This window comes from Syngnathus floridae, chromosome 10, assembly GCF_059516105.1.
Source record: "Syngnathus floridae isolate MCC-2025c chromosome 10, RoL_Sflo_1.0, whole genome shotgun sequence".
Classification (NCBI taxonomy): Eukaryota; Metazoa; Chordata; class Actinopteri; order Syngnathiformes; family Syngnathidae; genus Syngnathus; species Syngnathus floridae.
This window is the reverse complement of record NC_142422.1, coordinates 11,403,664-11,419,381: the sequence shown is the minus strand read 5'-3', so window position 1 is coordinate 11,419,381 and position 15,718 is coordinate 11,403,664. Positions and strand designations below refer to the sequence as shown.

Genomic DNA, 15,718 nt, shown 5'->3' with positions numbered 1-15,718 from the left:
CGTTTGGACAAATGTGCTCCCCACAACTGCACATCATGTTGCCTCTCCTGTATTCTTATCAACAGATATAAAACCAACAACACCTTTTTGACAGGATGATAAAAAGCCAAGTAGCCCCCCAAAAAAAAAATCTGATTGCGAAGAGATGCGAAGGACAGGTGGGGGAGGGGGGAGCGATGAAGGGCAGATACAGCGCAGGGCATAACACGAGCCGGGGAAGCACACAAAGCCACGGCAGAACTTGATGAGATTTTAATGTCAAGGTCAACTTGTTAGAATCTCTAAGGGGGTATTAGTCCCATCAGCGTTGTGGAAGGGAGGCGGGGCCAGCACGATGGGGGGGTGAGTAGCCCGAGAGAGGCTTTTGCTGCTTTGGCAAGTACAGTACTACACTAAATAGAAGGGTCAGCAGCTTCTGTGTGTGTGTGCATGTGTGTGTCTGCGCTTGAGGTTGCACTTTTGTGCGTATGTGTGAAAGCGGGAGTGTCATGACAGAGAGGCGATAAGGCGAGAAGCTTTTTGTTTCTCCGCAGCTTCACTGCTGCTCTTTATTCTTCTTCATGGTTCCATTTCCATCCCCCCCATCACAATCAACACACTGACTATATACACAGTCAAGAGCTAAACCTTTGGAATTGTTTGCGCTATCTTAAAAAACATTTAAAAGATCTGATCTAAATTATGGGGTCATTTAAGCTCGGCTCGCTGGGAAATAATGTGAAAGGAGCGAGATGTGCCAGATAAGGATGACAAAAACAAAATAAACATTACCTGTGAGGTAAATTTGCTAGCGCGCTGAATTTTCTTACAAAGAACAAACGAGCACCTTGAGTTGGCTATGAAGGATAATCAAATAAATGCGCAAGCAACTTTCCATCCAGCCACCTGGCCAGGCTCAGATAGCGCCCGATGACAGTCGACGCTATTATTTGCTCACCATATTGAACCGCTTCCGTTTTAATTACATCTAATCGATGAGGATGCCGGGACGTCATCCCGCGCTGGAAAACTGCACGGGCATACATAGCCCCAAGAATAAATTTGGGCCTTATACAGTGATAGGTAAAAATAATAACAGGAGTTCAGATAAGTGGGTCTGATTTGAGGCGGTTAAGGGTGACAATGACAAAGACAGCTTTTGAAGCTCAAAGCCAATGTCAGCGTGGCTTCTAAGCGGGTCATGTGGGATCATCCTGTCTGTGTGTGCGTGTGTGTGTGACAATTTTGGAGGACGACGACTCAGTGCGCTTCAACCGAATGCCTGTCTACAATTAAATACATCAAATTACATCCTGTACATTCCGAAACCAAAACTAAAAAGTCAAATTAAATAATAAGAAACATACATACAATGTAAAAAAAAGTAAATAAAATCAACAAAAAATAAATAACATAAATACAAATACTTAACAAATAAATACAATAAAAAATCACAAAAACAAAAATCAAATAAAATTACCTCAAAATAAAAATTAAATACAAACACCATTTCTGTTCTCGTCTGATGCCACGATATGGAAAAAAAACCCGGGCTAACCGATTCTTTAATTTGTGGATTTTTGTCACAATTAATCTGCTGTCCACATCAAAGCGCAAAATATGTTTGGGAACCTCTATGAGAATAGAGTCAAAAAATATATATAGTCTAGATAGTTTGCATGCAAAATGATGACATCATACTGCTAGTATTTCTAAAAAAAAAAAAAAAAAAAAAAAAAGACACGCCCTGCTCTAGGATGGACACGCGCAAGGCGGCGATAGAAAAATGAGACTATTGTCGTTTCGGTTGTTTTTATACCGCGGTGAGGGGAGAGGGGGCAAACTCGGGGTTGAGGAAGGAGAACCCCTGAAAGTCTTCCTGGTTGACGGCCGCCAGCACGTCTGGGTCCGAGGGAGTAAGCACCGACGGGGCTGCCGTGAAGAACTTGTCGAAGTTTTCCCCTTTTTTGCCGCCCTGTTGGAAGTGAGCAGAGAAATTCTTTGGTGGATGAAAATATTTTCTTTCCAGCCAATCAGATTTCAGCCTTTGTATGTCACCATGTCAAGCTATTCTGACAGCAATGTTCTTTAACCAAATGAATTTCAGATTTGTCTTTAGTGAGCTGACCAGTGTGACGTCACAATTGTTCTGTCCTCTGATTGGTTGGGCTGAGCTAAAGCTCATTTCGACTTCTGGTCAACTGACAAGAATGTTACATATTATCTTTCGGTATTTCCTCTGGGCAAATCCCAGTTTTGAGGAGTCTTCTGAGTAGACTGCAAGCATCTCCTGTGCTGCTCCTGAGCAGTATGAGTCTTTCTTTTCTTTCTTTCGGCTAATGGGCCAGACCCCTCAACCTCTGAGTATGATCGGGCCTGCTAATGATGACAGATATTTGCATAGGGAGGGAGCAGGTGGAAACGGGAGGTCGGGAAGGTCATGTCTGTAATGGCTGAAATGACAATCAAAGTTGAAAAGTTGTTGACGTGCGAGTGGGCTGGAGAAGACCGTGGCGATCTTGCCTTTTAATTACGTCGGTTTTACATTATCATAAAATGTATCAAAAACCTGACAATAACTTAATATATATATTAAAAAGATATACATTTTACTTAACAGAGATGCTGATCATAAAATGTATTCATGTTTGTATAACGTCGCAGATGTTAGTTGAATAATTTTGCTCTGACCAACCTATCAGAGGACAGAAAATATCCTGGGCCAGTGAAGACACATGTGAAATTGGTTTAAAAAATAGTCCCATTGTTAATATAGTTTAAGGGGAATACACTGTTTGGAAAAAATAAGACAATATTAGGATTTAGTCATTGGTGAGGAGAAACGATGAAAATAAAAAGTAAGGTGACACAAAGAGGAGGTGAAGCGGTGCCAGGGTTGGACTGACTGATCTGGGGATGAAGGGAGGCGGGATCTCCAGCCTCTCCAGACGGTCCCAGTCCATCCAGCGGAAGAAGGGATGCTCCCTGATCTCGCGTTCGGCGTCCTCCCCACCGCCCAAGCGCTTGGCGGGGTGCTTTGTGAGCAGCTTCGGGAAAGCACACAAACGCGGGAAATTAAAGACAAAGTAGGACAATTCTCTTCTCGATTTGTTTTCGGCGCACGTACTCCCTTGCAGATGGCGACAGCTTCTCGCGAGAGACTCTTGGGGTAGGAGACGCACTGTTCCATGATGGACTGGAAAAGCTCCTCCTCATCGATGCCGTCAAAAGGTGGCTGGGGGGGCGGAGGGGGGAGTTAAATGAAATCTCTGTAGGGGGTGCTACAGAGCCATTTCTTGGACAAAATACTTAAAAATAAAACATTAAAATTTTTGCTGGGTCGGGTGAGTGCAAAATTTTATGTGTTTGTGTTTAGGCCCTCAAGATTTTTTTTTTAAGTATGAAGATACAAATAAAATTAAAAATAAATAAATATTAAGATAATTAAATAAATAATAATAGAATCTACAAAAACTGTAGGGCCCTAAAAATAAAACAAGATGATACCTGTCCTGCCAACATTTCGTAGAGCAACACTCCGTAAGACCACCAGTCCACGGCTTTGTTGTAGGGCTGATACGCCACAATCTGCAAAAAGAAAAAAAAATGGGTCACACGTCACATTTTTGCCTCTCTGTTGTCTAAACTTCTGAAAGATGTCAAATAAAGATTTTTGGAGCTTAAGCAGCCGATGAAATGAGTCACATGCTGTCCTGTCGTCAGGTACCTGGACTTGTGAGAGTGTGAATTTGGAATTCAAATCAAAACACCCAGGCGGGGGATTTGGGGATGACACTCGGGCCCCGGAGTGATGTGAGAGAAGTGAATCTTAGGGGGATGAAAAGTGTTGCGTCGAGAAAGAGTAACCCGAGGGAATGTGTTCGCGAGTGTGTGTGTGTGTGTGTGTGTCGCAAGGGAACACGTTCACGGCCCCCTGGGGGGAGTTTATTGTATCGCATCCAAAATGTCAAACGCGGTGCAATCAATGAGTGTTTACATAACAGAGTCAATACTCAGGGGGCCGTATGTTTATCAAAGACGGGCATAACAACAGTCACGTCCTCCCTTTTGTCTCTCCCCGCTGTGCATGTCTGTGCTCCTTCACCCCCCCCCCTTCCTCCTCGACCCTCCGTACTGTAAACACGATTCATCACAAAGACTTTTTTTCTTTATTCAGTTTTTGCAGGCAAGCTGGATTAATTTGTGTTTGAGATTTTCCCAATAGTTTTCGCACCTTTCTCACACCTCATCCGTCAGACTTGTCAAGCGCAATATGAGGAAGGTGAGGCAAGGTCTGTGAAGGACAGCGCTGCTTTTGTGACAGTGCGTCTTGCAGCTTCCCGGCTGTGCTAATTGAATCAGCTAATGGCTGACAAAAAAAAATGCTGACAAAGGTCACAAGGGAGGTACCAAGGGGGACTGCAACAAAGGGAAAACTTTGGCGGCGATGACTTGACATATGCATTGTATCAATTTAGCCCATTTATAGTGATGGGAAAATGAAGCTTCATATTGGCTTCATGAACCAACTGCTGTATTTTTTCACTCCTCCAGATGGCACTGTTGCTTTAAACAAAGGGGTGTAAGAAATTGTATTCACTCTCCTTTCCGACTGTTGTTAATAGAAGTTCCAACGTGTGCGGGCTTACCTCGGGGGCGATGTAGTCCGGGGTGCCACAGAAGGTGTGCGTGGTGTCCCCCTCAAACATGCCCTCCCTGCACATCCCAAAGTCGGCAATCTTAATGTGGCCCTGGCTGTCCAGCAGCACATTGTCCAGCTTGAGATCCCTGCGCAAAGGCGGGAGGGATGGGTGTGTGTGTGTGTGTGTGTGTGACACACGCCGTATGACTCATTTTGATTAATGCCGCAAAGCAGCTTGAAAAGAGTCCTCTGCTAAGAAAGACAAGAGCCGTGTGGCTTTGCTCACTGCACTGCGGAGGAACCACTCAGGCCCCCGAACGTGACATAAATCAGCTTTTTACCTGTAGATGATCCCTTTGCTGTGGAGGAAGAAGAGCCCCACCGCAATCTCTGCTGCGTAAAACCTGCAGCCAGAGAGAGAGAAGGAGAGAGAAAGAGAGGGCGAGAGAGGGCGAGGGAGGGAGGGAGGGCGTGCTTCACTGCATGTATCGGGAAATAAAAGTAAATCAAAAGCGGAAGGATGACACCAAGAGGCGGCGGGGTGATGAAAGGCGGCGCAAGCAAGGAGATGAAAGGCAAATCAAAAATTGAGCAACAGGCCATGAATTAGTTTTGGATGATTGATCAAAGATTATCGGATGACGCAGATGAGAAGGCGAGATTAGTGGGAGGAGGGAGCCGCTCCTCCAGCGGAGGACTTTGTCGAGAGTCGCCAGGAATAATGAACAAAGCGGCCAGATAAGTGTGCGGCGCCAAGACGAACCAAAAGATAAGCGCACATACGCGGCGTGAGGCTCTTTGAACTTCCCGACGATCTGAATGTGAAACATCAGGTCTCCTCCGTTGACGTATTCCATCACGTAGTACAGGCGATCCTGTGAAAACACGACGACTTCATCGACTAAAAAAATTCAGCGATCAGGTGGGCAAGAAGAGCCTCGTTCGCCTTTGAACGGGACAAGGCAAGGAGCTGCTGTAGGCCACGACTCATGCCGGGACGCTCACGCGCAGACGAAGTGACTTTGGCTCGTGACATCACTCACTAGGGCACCTAGATGAATAAATTTGAGATCATTATTGTTCAAACCAATTACAAACGCACACCTCAGTCTGGAAGGCGCAGTAGAGCGAGGTGAGGAAGTGAGGACGTGTCTGGAGTGCCAGGACCCTCCGTTCCACCAGGGCACTCTCCGTGTCCTCGTCCTGGAAGAGGACATCTTTCTTCAGGACCTTGACGGCAAAGAGACGCTCGCTGCCTCGCTCTTCGGCCAGCAGAACCTGAGGGGAGGAGAAGAAAAGTTGACATTTCATTAAGTGCTGCTGAATGTCGCCGGGCATCCATCTGGCTCCTTCCCTTCTACACGCACACACACTTGTGTACAAATTGTGAAATTCTTGACAGCAAATAATTTTCAAAATAAAAAAGTTAATCAAACTGTGTGTTATGGGATGTTATCAGATTGTGTTCATGTCCCTAATTTTGTGACCGATGAGTGTGTGTGTTTTTAAGAGCACAACAACAACAAAGTACAGTACTTGGCTAGAAGGCTAAAAGCGGAATATTTTCCAAGCTGACTTGAATGTGACTCAGACTACATTTCTCCCCACCGTAAGGCTTTTTGTTCTTCCCGCACTTTTGCACGTGCCCACCGTGGCGTGGTCAGTGTGTCATAAGTGCTCTGTGTCATCCCGCCGCGGGCATCGCGGGCCTCCTAAAAAAATCAAGCACGTGCAGCCACTATTCGGACGCATGTCTATGCTTGCTGTGCGCCGTCATCATGCTGGAATGACTAAAAATAACATTTAATTAATGCTCGCCGCCATATTTCAAGGCACATTAATGTCAAAATGGGCAAAAGGAAACTGCAGCTCAGGGTTGCTCTTAAAGCTAATGTATGTTGTGACAATGGTAAAGGATTTTAACGAAAGAACCATCAAAGAGCCCCCGACTGACAAATAATCCTGGCGACATTGCTGAGTCGCTTGTTAATGTTTACTGTCTCTACAATTGTAATTTACTGAACAATTAAGTGGCCCTTGGGACAACAAAGACGTCTGTGTGCATGCGCTGAGTGTGTTTACAGGGCTATTGATGACCTGCCTCACATTGACAGAAATCCTCTCCATCTCTGCCATTCAATACTGGCTTCCTCTGCCCATTGGCACATTTCTTTCAAACCCATCCTTCATTAGTCACACAGAATCGTGAAATGCTCTAAGATGCACTGTCTTAATAAAAACGTAGTGCTTTGGTACCATCTTGGGGCATCTTTGTGCTAATGAACTATGTTGAAATGCCTGGCAACAATTTCCATGATTATTTTCAATCCCCACCTAAAAAGCTTTAAGTGCAGCAAAGCACTACGTTTGTCTAAATAATGCTATGCAATAGTTTTTCTTCCACTTGGAAATGCAATTGGTCACAGCATTAGAATGTTGTAAATCCCCCACATAGTGCTGCTTCTCTCTCTCTTGCCTCCTTGTGATCCCATTTCCTCTTGGCCATTTTGTCACTTCCCGCCTCCCAGTAATCCTCTCCTTTCCTATCTGTGTGTGCCTCCTTTCCTTCAGCAGCCTCAAGTCTTTCTGCCCCCCCCTTGAAACATCCATCTTACGTAAGTTGAGCTCTATTTCTCCCGTCCCCTGTTAAGACTCATCTGACAGTTATGAAACCGCACAGGGGAGCTGTAGACCAGGCAGAAGTACTCGAAACGCCAATCTCTTCATCACGGCTCATCTACAGGAGGGGAGTGGAGAGGGGTGGGGGTCAAAAGTGAGAATGGAGAGTACAGGCACCTCCAGGAGGAGAACCTGCTTGCCGGCCAGCCTGAGCTCACGACTTCCCACGTCACAAAAGACGCTGACTTGAATTAATCATCAGCCACTGTTGCAGGGGCGGGACCATGCACCGACGAACTCCCGTTTGAAACATGAAGGTCAATCCATCAAGAAAAGATGCAACTTAGAACTTTACCTTGCCAAAACTGCCTTTGCCCAGCACCATGAGGAAGTTGAAGTCGCGAATGCCCACTCTGCCCTTGCCCGGCCCGTGAAAGTGGGCGGGAGGACAGGGGGGCACGGGGGTCAAGGGCAGGGTCACGGGTTCAGACGGGGCGGCCGCTCCCACTTGAGGCAGTGACGGGGCGACCCCATCCGGCTGGGGCTCCTGCCGAGGGACGTGTGATTATTTTCGGTTCAAACACACAAACTTTGACCTCAAGTTCACCTCGCACGGTGTTAAGTGAGGACCAAGGCTGCACCCTGCTGGAGAGAGAGTGAAGCACATCCACAGCAGGAATCCTCAGTAAGATTTTTATTTAACGAAGAAAGTAGCACTCTAAAATATTGTGCTTTTTATAAAAAATGGTTTGAATTAAAAAACAATTCAACACTGCTGTTTCTGGTGTGCCTTGACCACCTGATGGCAGTATAAAAGACTGATACTGATGATTGCGACAGCTCAACTCTTCTCAACTCATCAGAACGGCACTAATATTACTCGGTCTTTGCATGGGATAAAGGAAATATGCTGTCTGTCTACATGTGCTGCTCCACCGTTTGTGTTCAGCGTGTCACTTGACTGGCTATAGCACAGCAACATATCAACGTATTTTGTTAACTCAAGAATTGGAAATCTGTTTTTGTTTTTTTCGAGACCAAAACGAGTGAAAACAGTGTTGTGGTACACAACTACCTCTTTGACAGCATCATCAATCAAAAAGCAGCATCATTATCTTTATAAAAGCAGATTTGGGGAAAATAGATTTTCTTGTATTGAATCTCATTAGATTGTGCTTGGCATTTTTGTTTTTATTTGCGAAGATAAACTCAAAGCATAGCAGCTTGGTTTTATCGGGAGTAAATATTTGTAATGAGATAAAGGCCGAGCCAAGTCTGAGAATTAAGCGGCAGCGCATTAAAACGATAAGTGGCAGCATCCTCACTGTCTGCTCAATGAATATAAATGCATTAGTCGGCTTTTTAACCAAGAGGCACTCAATGTTTATTTTATTTTTTTTACCTGCAGGTCGGGATCCGGCACGGGGATGTTGTAATACTCTCCCTCGTCTTGGTCCAGCAGCTTGAACCAGCCACTGATGGGACGCCGGAATATCTCGCTCACCCCGAAGGACAGTGCGCCCATGAAATCATTCCGGGACGTGCGGTCCCAGTCCCACACCTCCACTGACAGACGCCGGTCCCACTGGTGGCCGCGCACGGAACTGCACATGTGCAAATACATTTTAAATCAAATGAGCTCCTGATGTGTGTCACACAGAGGACTATTTTTTATCAAGTTAAATAATTAATTTCACATAATTATTACCTTTAAACATCAAAATTATTTCAGCTTTTTTTCCAGATCAAATTAGAGTATTCCTTATAATAAATTTACAAATAAAATAAATATAATTAAACAAATAAAAAAATATATATATACATAAAAATAAACTTATTAATTTAACTAAAAAGTTTACTAATTCAAAACGTTTGTTTGGCGTGGACTCACAAAGTAAAACTCTCATTCCAGACTGGATTGAGTGTGGAGCGAATGGTCTTGGTCTTCTGCTTGCTGTGGCTCTTGGGGTCGGGAATCAATTTGAGTTTAACGTACGGGTCTGACAGGCCATTTGGATCCATGGGCATCAAGTTACGAGCCTCCCGCACTGCAGAACAAATAACAGCGGCAGGAGAAAGAAAACACTGCCAGAGTCATTTTGTGCTTTTGTTTCCCTCCGGCGACTTCTCACCTGTGACAAAGACATCTTCCTTCTCGCCTCGAACCGTCAAGTGGATTCGGCCCCGCTTCTCTGTGTGGTCCTGGCCGCAAAGACTGGGGACGCTGGTCTCACACCGTCGATGGACGTTCATGTCACAACCTGTAAAGATTGCCGGACTAATCAGCTGGTACATTTAAGTCAACATAACGATTTCAACAGGCAACAAAAACCTAAATCTTAGACCGACGAAAAGCAGGTCAAAGTTGTGGCGCTGCTGGTGTAATGTTTTCCGAAGTTGTACCTACAGGCACATTTCATGCCCTGATGTATGAGGCCGTAAAGGAGCGAGCCACAGTGGTCACAGAAGGTAGGGCTGGCGTACGTGTGGATCTTGAATGTGTGGCGACTCCTCAGGTCCTGGAATGGAACCAAAAAAAAAATATATGATTGCCTCCATGACAGCAAGGACATGTGTTTACATTTGGATTGGAATGCTCATGAATAAGACAGATGACATAAGGGCAGGCGTGGAAATGAGATCTGAGAATGTGTGTGTGTGTGTGTGTATATGCGGTGCAAAGAGGGATGATTCATTTTTATCTCTCATCATCAGCGCCCTCATTCTTTTCACCTTCCTCTCCTCTAGTGTATAGTTGAAAATCCTCCATCTCGCTGTGTGTGCACTTTTCACTCTTATCACATAAGCACACACATGCGAACACACATAGGCGCACACACACACACACACACACGCACACACACACGCACACACACACGCGCACACACACACACACGCACACACGCACACACACGCTCCCCTTGACCTAATTTGTGATGCCGTTTATTAGGCCAGCCCAACAAAAAACATCAAGACAAATTATTCCTGAAAGTTAAAAAAAAAAAAAAAAAAAAGGCAGCGGGAAGATGACGAAGGACTATTCTCGTCTTCCCACCTCCCGACGGTAGACAGACGTGACAAGGATGCGTCGGGAATTTACGAGTGAGCCAACCAGCCAGCTATGGAGTGAGTCATGCAAGCGTGCGAATATGATGACCGGTGCGCCATGAGCGGAGGGCGTCTCACATCTGGTCTGGGGGCCGTCACTGAGCCGGGACAGGTGAAGGTCACAAACTCGTGACATCTTTTGTGCACCACAAAGCTGCAAACTAAAAAAAAAAAAAGCAAAGAGAGAGAGGAAGAGAGATGGAGCAAGGGAGAGACGCTCAAGTCAGCAACCCCATCTGCGCAGACAAATAGCGACATATCGACCCATGCGTACCTTGACATTGGAATCCCTGTTTGCCGATGCCCCTGCGAGTGAGTGAGAAAGGCACGCAGATTAGGCCGGTGGAACAATTAGGGTACAAACGCAATCTTCTCCACTAATTAAAAGAACAAACACAGATGAGCAAAACAGCAGTAATGTGATAAAAACAAAAACATTTGCTTTCTCTTTCCTCTGCAGTAGGGACAAAGCAAAGGCTTTGGCTCCTTTCCAGTTTCTCCTTTTAATTGGATAATTAAAGCCATTGATTGAGCAAAGCGCCCACTCAGCACTGACCTGCACTCAATCGAGCACTTTTGGGGAAGGGGCGACAAATAAGACACGTGTGGAGAGGCCGAAGGGGGTCAGTCAGCTAATGTGCGTGCGTGGATGTGATGTACAGTAAGCGGCAGGTGAGAGACATTCTGCTTTTGACCAGCAGAGAGCACGAGAGAACCGGCTAGCACGCAGCAATTAACGCTCATTGGCTCACTTTGATGTGATCTGGAATCTGACTGTGCTCTTCGTCTATATTAGAAACATGATTAAAAGAATAAAATAATTCCCACATACCGGTGACGCTGTTTTGTTAGGCTAAGTTGGTTGCTCGAAACAACCAATCAGAAGACAGGAAAATGCCAATGTCATTAAGCAAATAATAAGTGTGGAAGTTCTCCCGCGCAAAATTGCTTTGCTTTCTTTTTGTAATGAACACTGGTAGGCGTGCGACGGTGCAGCCAAGATGGCTGCCAACATTGGGGGAATGTCCCGAAAACTAGCCAAAGGCGGCTGGCACATGCGCCAAGCGTCCTCCAACTTGCAGCCTCACCATATGTCGCACCGCACACACTTAACACACTTTTGAGTCGACATTTCGAGAAATGTTGCTGCATCAGTGTTTGTTGTAAAGGAAGCGCTCGAATTGAATCATTAGCTTGCGTATGTGTACCTAATGAAGTGTCCCGTGAGTCCGCTTTGAATAGAACGTGTTCTATCGTGTGGGCTCCAGCGAGAAGTAGAGGTTATTTGATCGCATGGGGTCGGCGTGCTAGCTGATGTGGGCTGCCTCAAGGAAAGAGAAAGTAAAACAAAAAAAGTCGGATGCGGCAGTGGGTTGCCTGAGGAGGCGGCTTCCGAGCTACCGGCATACTTTCTCCGAAAATGCGTGTTTTGCGTTGTGTTGTGCGCGTACCAGATGAAGTCGGTGCAGTGGCTACAGAAGGTGGGCTGCTTGAAGAACCGGGCCGTGAATTGGTGATCTTTCACTTCCACAATCCTCTTGTGCTTGAGGGCGCCCTTCCTCTGGAACACGGGCACCCTGGGTGGGGGCGAGAGGGGCGAGGGCAGCGGCGAGGCACCCGATGTCGGGGAGGCCAGTGTCAGCGGGGAAGGGGAAGCGGGAGTGGACATGGCGCCTGGAGGGAGGGAGGATGGATGACGGACGTCAGCGAGACACTCAAGGCCTCGAATGTGGGACAAGAGGACGGAATGTGTGTTGGGTCATGTCGAGAACAAGCGCCGGAGATTATTTTTGCGCCTGCACAATCTAATGATCTGCATGGCACTTGAAGTTATCACGCTCAATTCCTGCTTGCCCATGCAAGTAAAAGATTGGTCAAGTCATTGCGGGGTAGAACTGTGCCCCATCAACCGGAGAGCTGTTTGTGAGATTTAGGAGAGGTGGAACAGAGTTGAGTTTTGTTGCCCAAGCGTGAAATCATTATTTTATAAGCACTTGATGGCGAATTTGACCTCTCGCTATCCTCCGCCATGTATCCAAAAGACCAATGAATACATTACATATTCATATTCTAGCAGAGTAACACCTGGTGTGATGCGTGTGATGTGATGGTAAGGTTGAATTGAGACACAGGGTGGGTATGGGTGGAGGGCCAAGCATATTTCAGGGGGGGGCAGTGCCCCGAAAGCCCCCCCCTCTAGCTCCGCCAGTGTTTGCAAAGTAGAATAAGCTGTATGCACATTTTAGCATACACAAATACAAGTTTCCTTCAAATTAGACAGGGAAACAAACTCTTTTAGCAGTAAAGTGACAGGCATGGAGGGAAAGGAGAGGACATAATGAAGGAGAGCAAGGTTAATTCGTGCACAGTGGCAAAGCGCTCTTAAGAGACTTTGAGTCGCTAAACAATTAACACAACTGTCCCACATACTGCCTGTCCAGCCTGCCAACTCTCTCCGTCTCTCTCGGTATCTCTTACATCTCCATCTCCCCACCTCTCGCCCCGGTCGCCATGTCAACTGTACCTCCTCTGTTGCCATGTCAACAACACCCTCACCACCTGCTCCAATATTAGCGCCTGGGTCTTCCCCCCCACAGCCTGCCATGCCCTTATTAACACTTAGTCCCATTTAGCACAAGAAGTTTCAACTGAGAGAGTCTCCAGGGAGAGGAAGCTACTTTGAAAAAAAAAAAGAGTTATGACAGTAATACAAATGTAGCAACAGCAATTGATTTGAAAAAGATCTAGCCTGTAGCACACAGTGATGGATTGATGACGCAAACGGCACAGCCACTATAATGCCTGTTCAATAATGCAAGGACACAAAATATATCAGGAAAATACCTGAAAATGTATTTTGGAGGAAGGCTTGAGCGATGAGTATCTTTCTTCACTTCCTCTGCCCTCACCTGTATAGTCACCTCAGAGATGAGGGGGAAAAAAAAGTACCAGGGGACACCCAAAAATACCACAAGTGAAAAGGAAACGAGCCGGCGCAAATTTAAAAAAGAAGGAAGCTTTCTCGACCAAACGACAGCAAGAGACTGTGATTCGAGTGTTCCCGGAACCAAAGATAGAAGTTGTAAATATCCGTTAACCCGCAGGCAGGGTGAGGAGGAGGACGAGAAAAGGAGAGGAGAGGTGCTACTCGCTTTCCAAGATTGGTCGCGTTTTTACCAAGAGGAGGACGGAAAGATAAGAGAGAGAAAGAAAGAGAGAGAGGACAGGAGAGCGAGAGATTGAGGAGACTAGCAAGCGATTCATTTGAAAATCTGGGTTACTTCTCTCAAGAGGGGCTGAGGGAGGTGGAGAAAGGGGGACGGATAAGGCAAAAGCTGCCATTTTTTTTTTTTGCCATCGTTCATGATCCAGTGCCGAACGAATGCCAACTGCCTCACACGCCTTCTTGGAGTGGCAGACGGAGGAAGGAAAAGAAAAGCTGAGGAGGGGAGGGGGGGTCGAGTGGAGGGGGCTGGGGGGCCAGATTGGAAGAAAAAGAGCAGCGAGATGGACTGCTGGAGACTCACAGAAATAACTCAAGCGCGGCAAGAAAAGACGGCCGGTGGAGCTCGGAGCAGATGAGCGGAGGATCAACAGGCCCGTGAAATAAGCGAGGCTGTTAAACATCTGCGGTAATGCTGCAGTTCATTAAAAAAGAAGAAAAAAAAACCCACTTCAAGTTTCTTCACAGATCAACTTTTGCTCATCTAAGCATTGTTTGTAAAAATGTGGTTCAACTTGAACCAGCTGAGGACGGGGGTAAGGCGCGGGGAGCTGGGCCCTGCACGTGGGGGGCAAAGGTCGGGATTGGAGTGGGACGGAGAGACAGCTGGAGTGAGCCAAAGGGCCGAAGGTCTAATTAATGGAAATGTAGGTTATTAGTCTCCTGATGAGGACGCGGGCAGAGAATTAATTAACAATTATAATTAGCATGATTGTTAGAGAGCAAAAATAGTGTCAGCGAGCCAGATAAGAAAGCACCGGCGTGCAAAAATGCGTGTTTGTATGTGCCGTCATCGGAGTGAACATGTGACGATGATATGATGTCATTTCAAAATTAATCATACGGAACCAGCAGCTTTTGTTTTTTTGTTTTTTTTAACCCTTTTAAGCCATCTTAACAATTTATGTAGCTTGTATGGATATAATATAATATAATATAATATAATATAATATAATATAATATAATATAATATAATATAATACATAAATGTGTACTTTTCATTTTAGTGGAAGATCAGTACAAAAATGTTTCATTTTTCTTTGCCAATTTTGAAAGCTAGCAAGATTTTTGTAATTGTGTACATGAGGTGTGGTGAAAACGTTCACACTCCAAACTTTGGGGACCATGTTAGTAAAAACAGAAGCTCACACACCTCGGAAGTCTTCTTTGAAGTCTTCGTTGCCTTTTTGGGACATTCTCTCAGGATTTCCTTCCAAGCCCTGAAAGATATAAAAAAAAATTTAAAAAAAACATCAGCACACAATTTCACTTCATTAATCCAACAAATAATTGTATTCATTACACTGGTGACTTGAAAAAGTTAATCCGAGACGGCATTTTGTGTCCCTAAACTTATTTTTTACACCGATTACCAAAATGTGTTTAATATTTTGTAGCACTTTTTCTTTTTCTTTTTTTTTTTTTTAGAAATTTTTAAAAGTTGACCGCAATAGAGATTTTACGCTACCGCCAAGATTGGGCCGTGTCTCCATTTGCTTGTTCGCCAATGGAGAAGGGTCGGTTGTGCTTTTTGGCAGAGCAGCAACAAAATTGCGTGACGGTCAGCGGAGACGTTTGGCAGGCGATGAGGCGAGCGTCAACACGAGCAACTAAGTGTGAACAAGCACTCGCTGCATAATTGCGCCATTGTTGCTCATCAAACTCCTCCAACAAAAAAAGTGTTGCAAGTTGCTATCACAACATTTGGAGGCTACGGAGACAGCATTTTCAAATGAAACCAGAACATTATAATCTTGGGCAACAAAGTTCTGTCACGACCAATTTCAACAAAGATTTAAAATGGCGTGACTTATTTTTTTTGTAGTAACCTATCACCTATGTATATGTGTTTCCGCAAAACTTGCCTAGTTGCTGTTTTGTGAGTTCTGTCACGCGGGCCAGAACACTGCTAAAGAAAAAAATAGTACTTTGGCACCATTTGGTGTGTTTTTGCACATGACTTAATTAAAAGGACGTTTCGAATGCATAATTTAAATATTTAAGAATCTCATCTGCAAAAGGAGCATTAGCAAGCAGTCTTGGCAGAAAAATCACCTCGATTCAATTTACATAACAGATTTACTCTTTATCATACACTATTTAGATAAATTAATACTTGATTTTGGCAGAACACGTCCCCGCCGTGT

The 15,718-nt window shown here is 45.3% G+C and overlaps 1 protein-coding gene across 1 annotated transcript; it reads right to left on the bottom strand.

Annotated features, from left to right (window-relative positions):
• Positions 1–520: 520 nt before the first annotated feature.
• On the bottom strand, positions 521–13,720 carry prkcg (protein kinase C, gamma). The gene is made up of 17 exons (XM_088387247.1): positions 13,193–13,720; positions 11,800–12,022; positions 10,623–10,654; positions 10,427–10,509; positions 9,648–9,759; positions 9,373–9,501; positions 9,132–9,288; positions 8,643–8,844; positions 7,596–7,787; positions 5,726–5,899; positions 5,405–5,496; positions 4,963–5,025; positions 4,629–4,767; positions 3,487–3,567; positions 3,107–3,214; positions 2,886–3,026; positions 521–1,954 (listed from the first exon to the last, which is right to left on the bottom strand). Exons 2-17 carry the CDS (start codon positions 12,015–12,017, stop codon positions 1,793–1,795), a joined length of 2,085 nt encoding a protein of 694 aa, XP_088243373.1. The 5' UTR covers positions 12,018–12,022; positions 13,193–13,720; the 3' UTR covers positions 521–1,792.
• Positions 13,721–15,718: the final 1,998 nt, after the last annotated feature.

What these genes read in the sequence shown, in the direction of transcription:
- prkcg (XM_088387247.1), bottom strand. Translation starts at nt 12,017, where the DNA reads ATGTCCACTCCCGCTTCCCCTTCCCCGCTGACACTGGCCTCCCCGACA. An exon ending in AGCAAAGGGATCATCTACAG is followed by an intron (nt 4,768 to 4,962) that starts GTAAAAAGCTGA and finishes GCCTTTGCGCAG; the next exon opens with GGATCTCAAGCTGGACAATG. An exon ending in CTGTCGCCATCTGCAAGGGA is followed by an intron (nt 3,027 to 3,106) that starts GTACGTGCGCCG and finishes GCTTTCCCGAAG; the next exon opens with CTGCTCACAAAGCACCCCGC.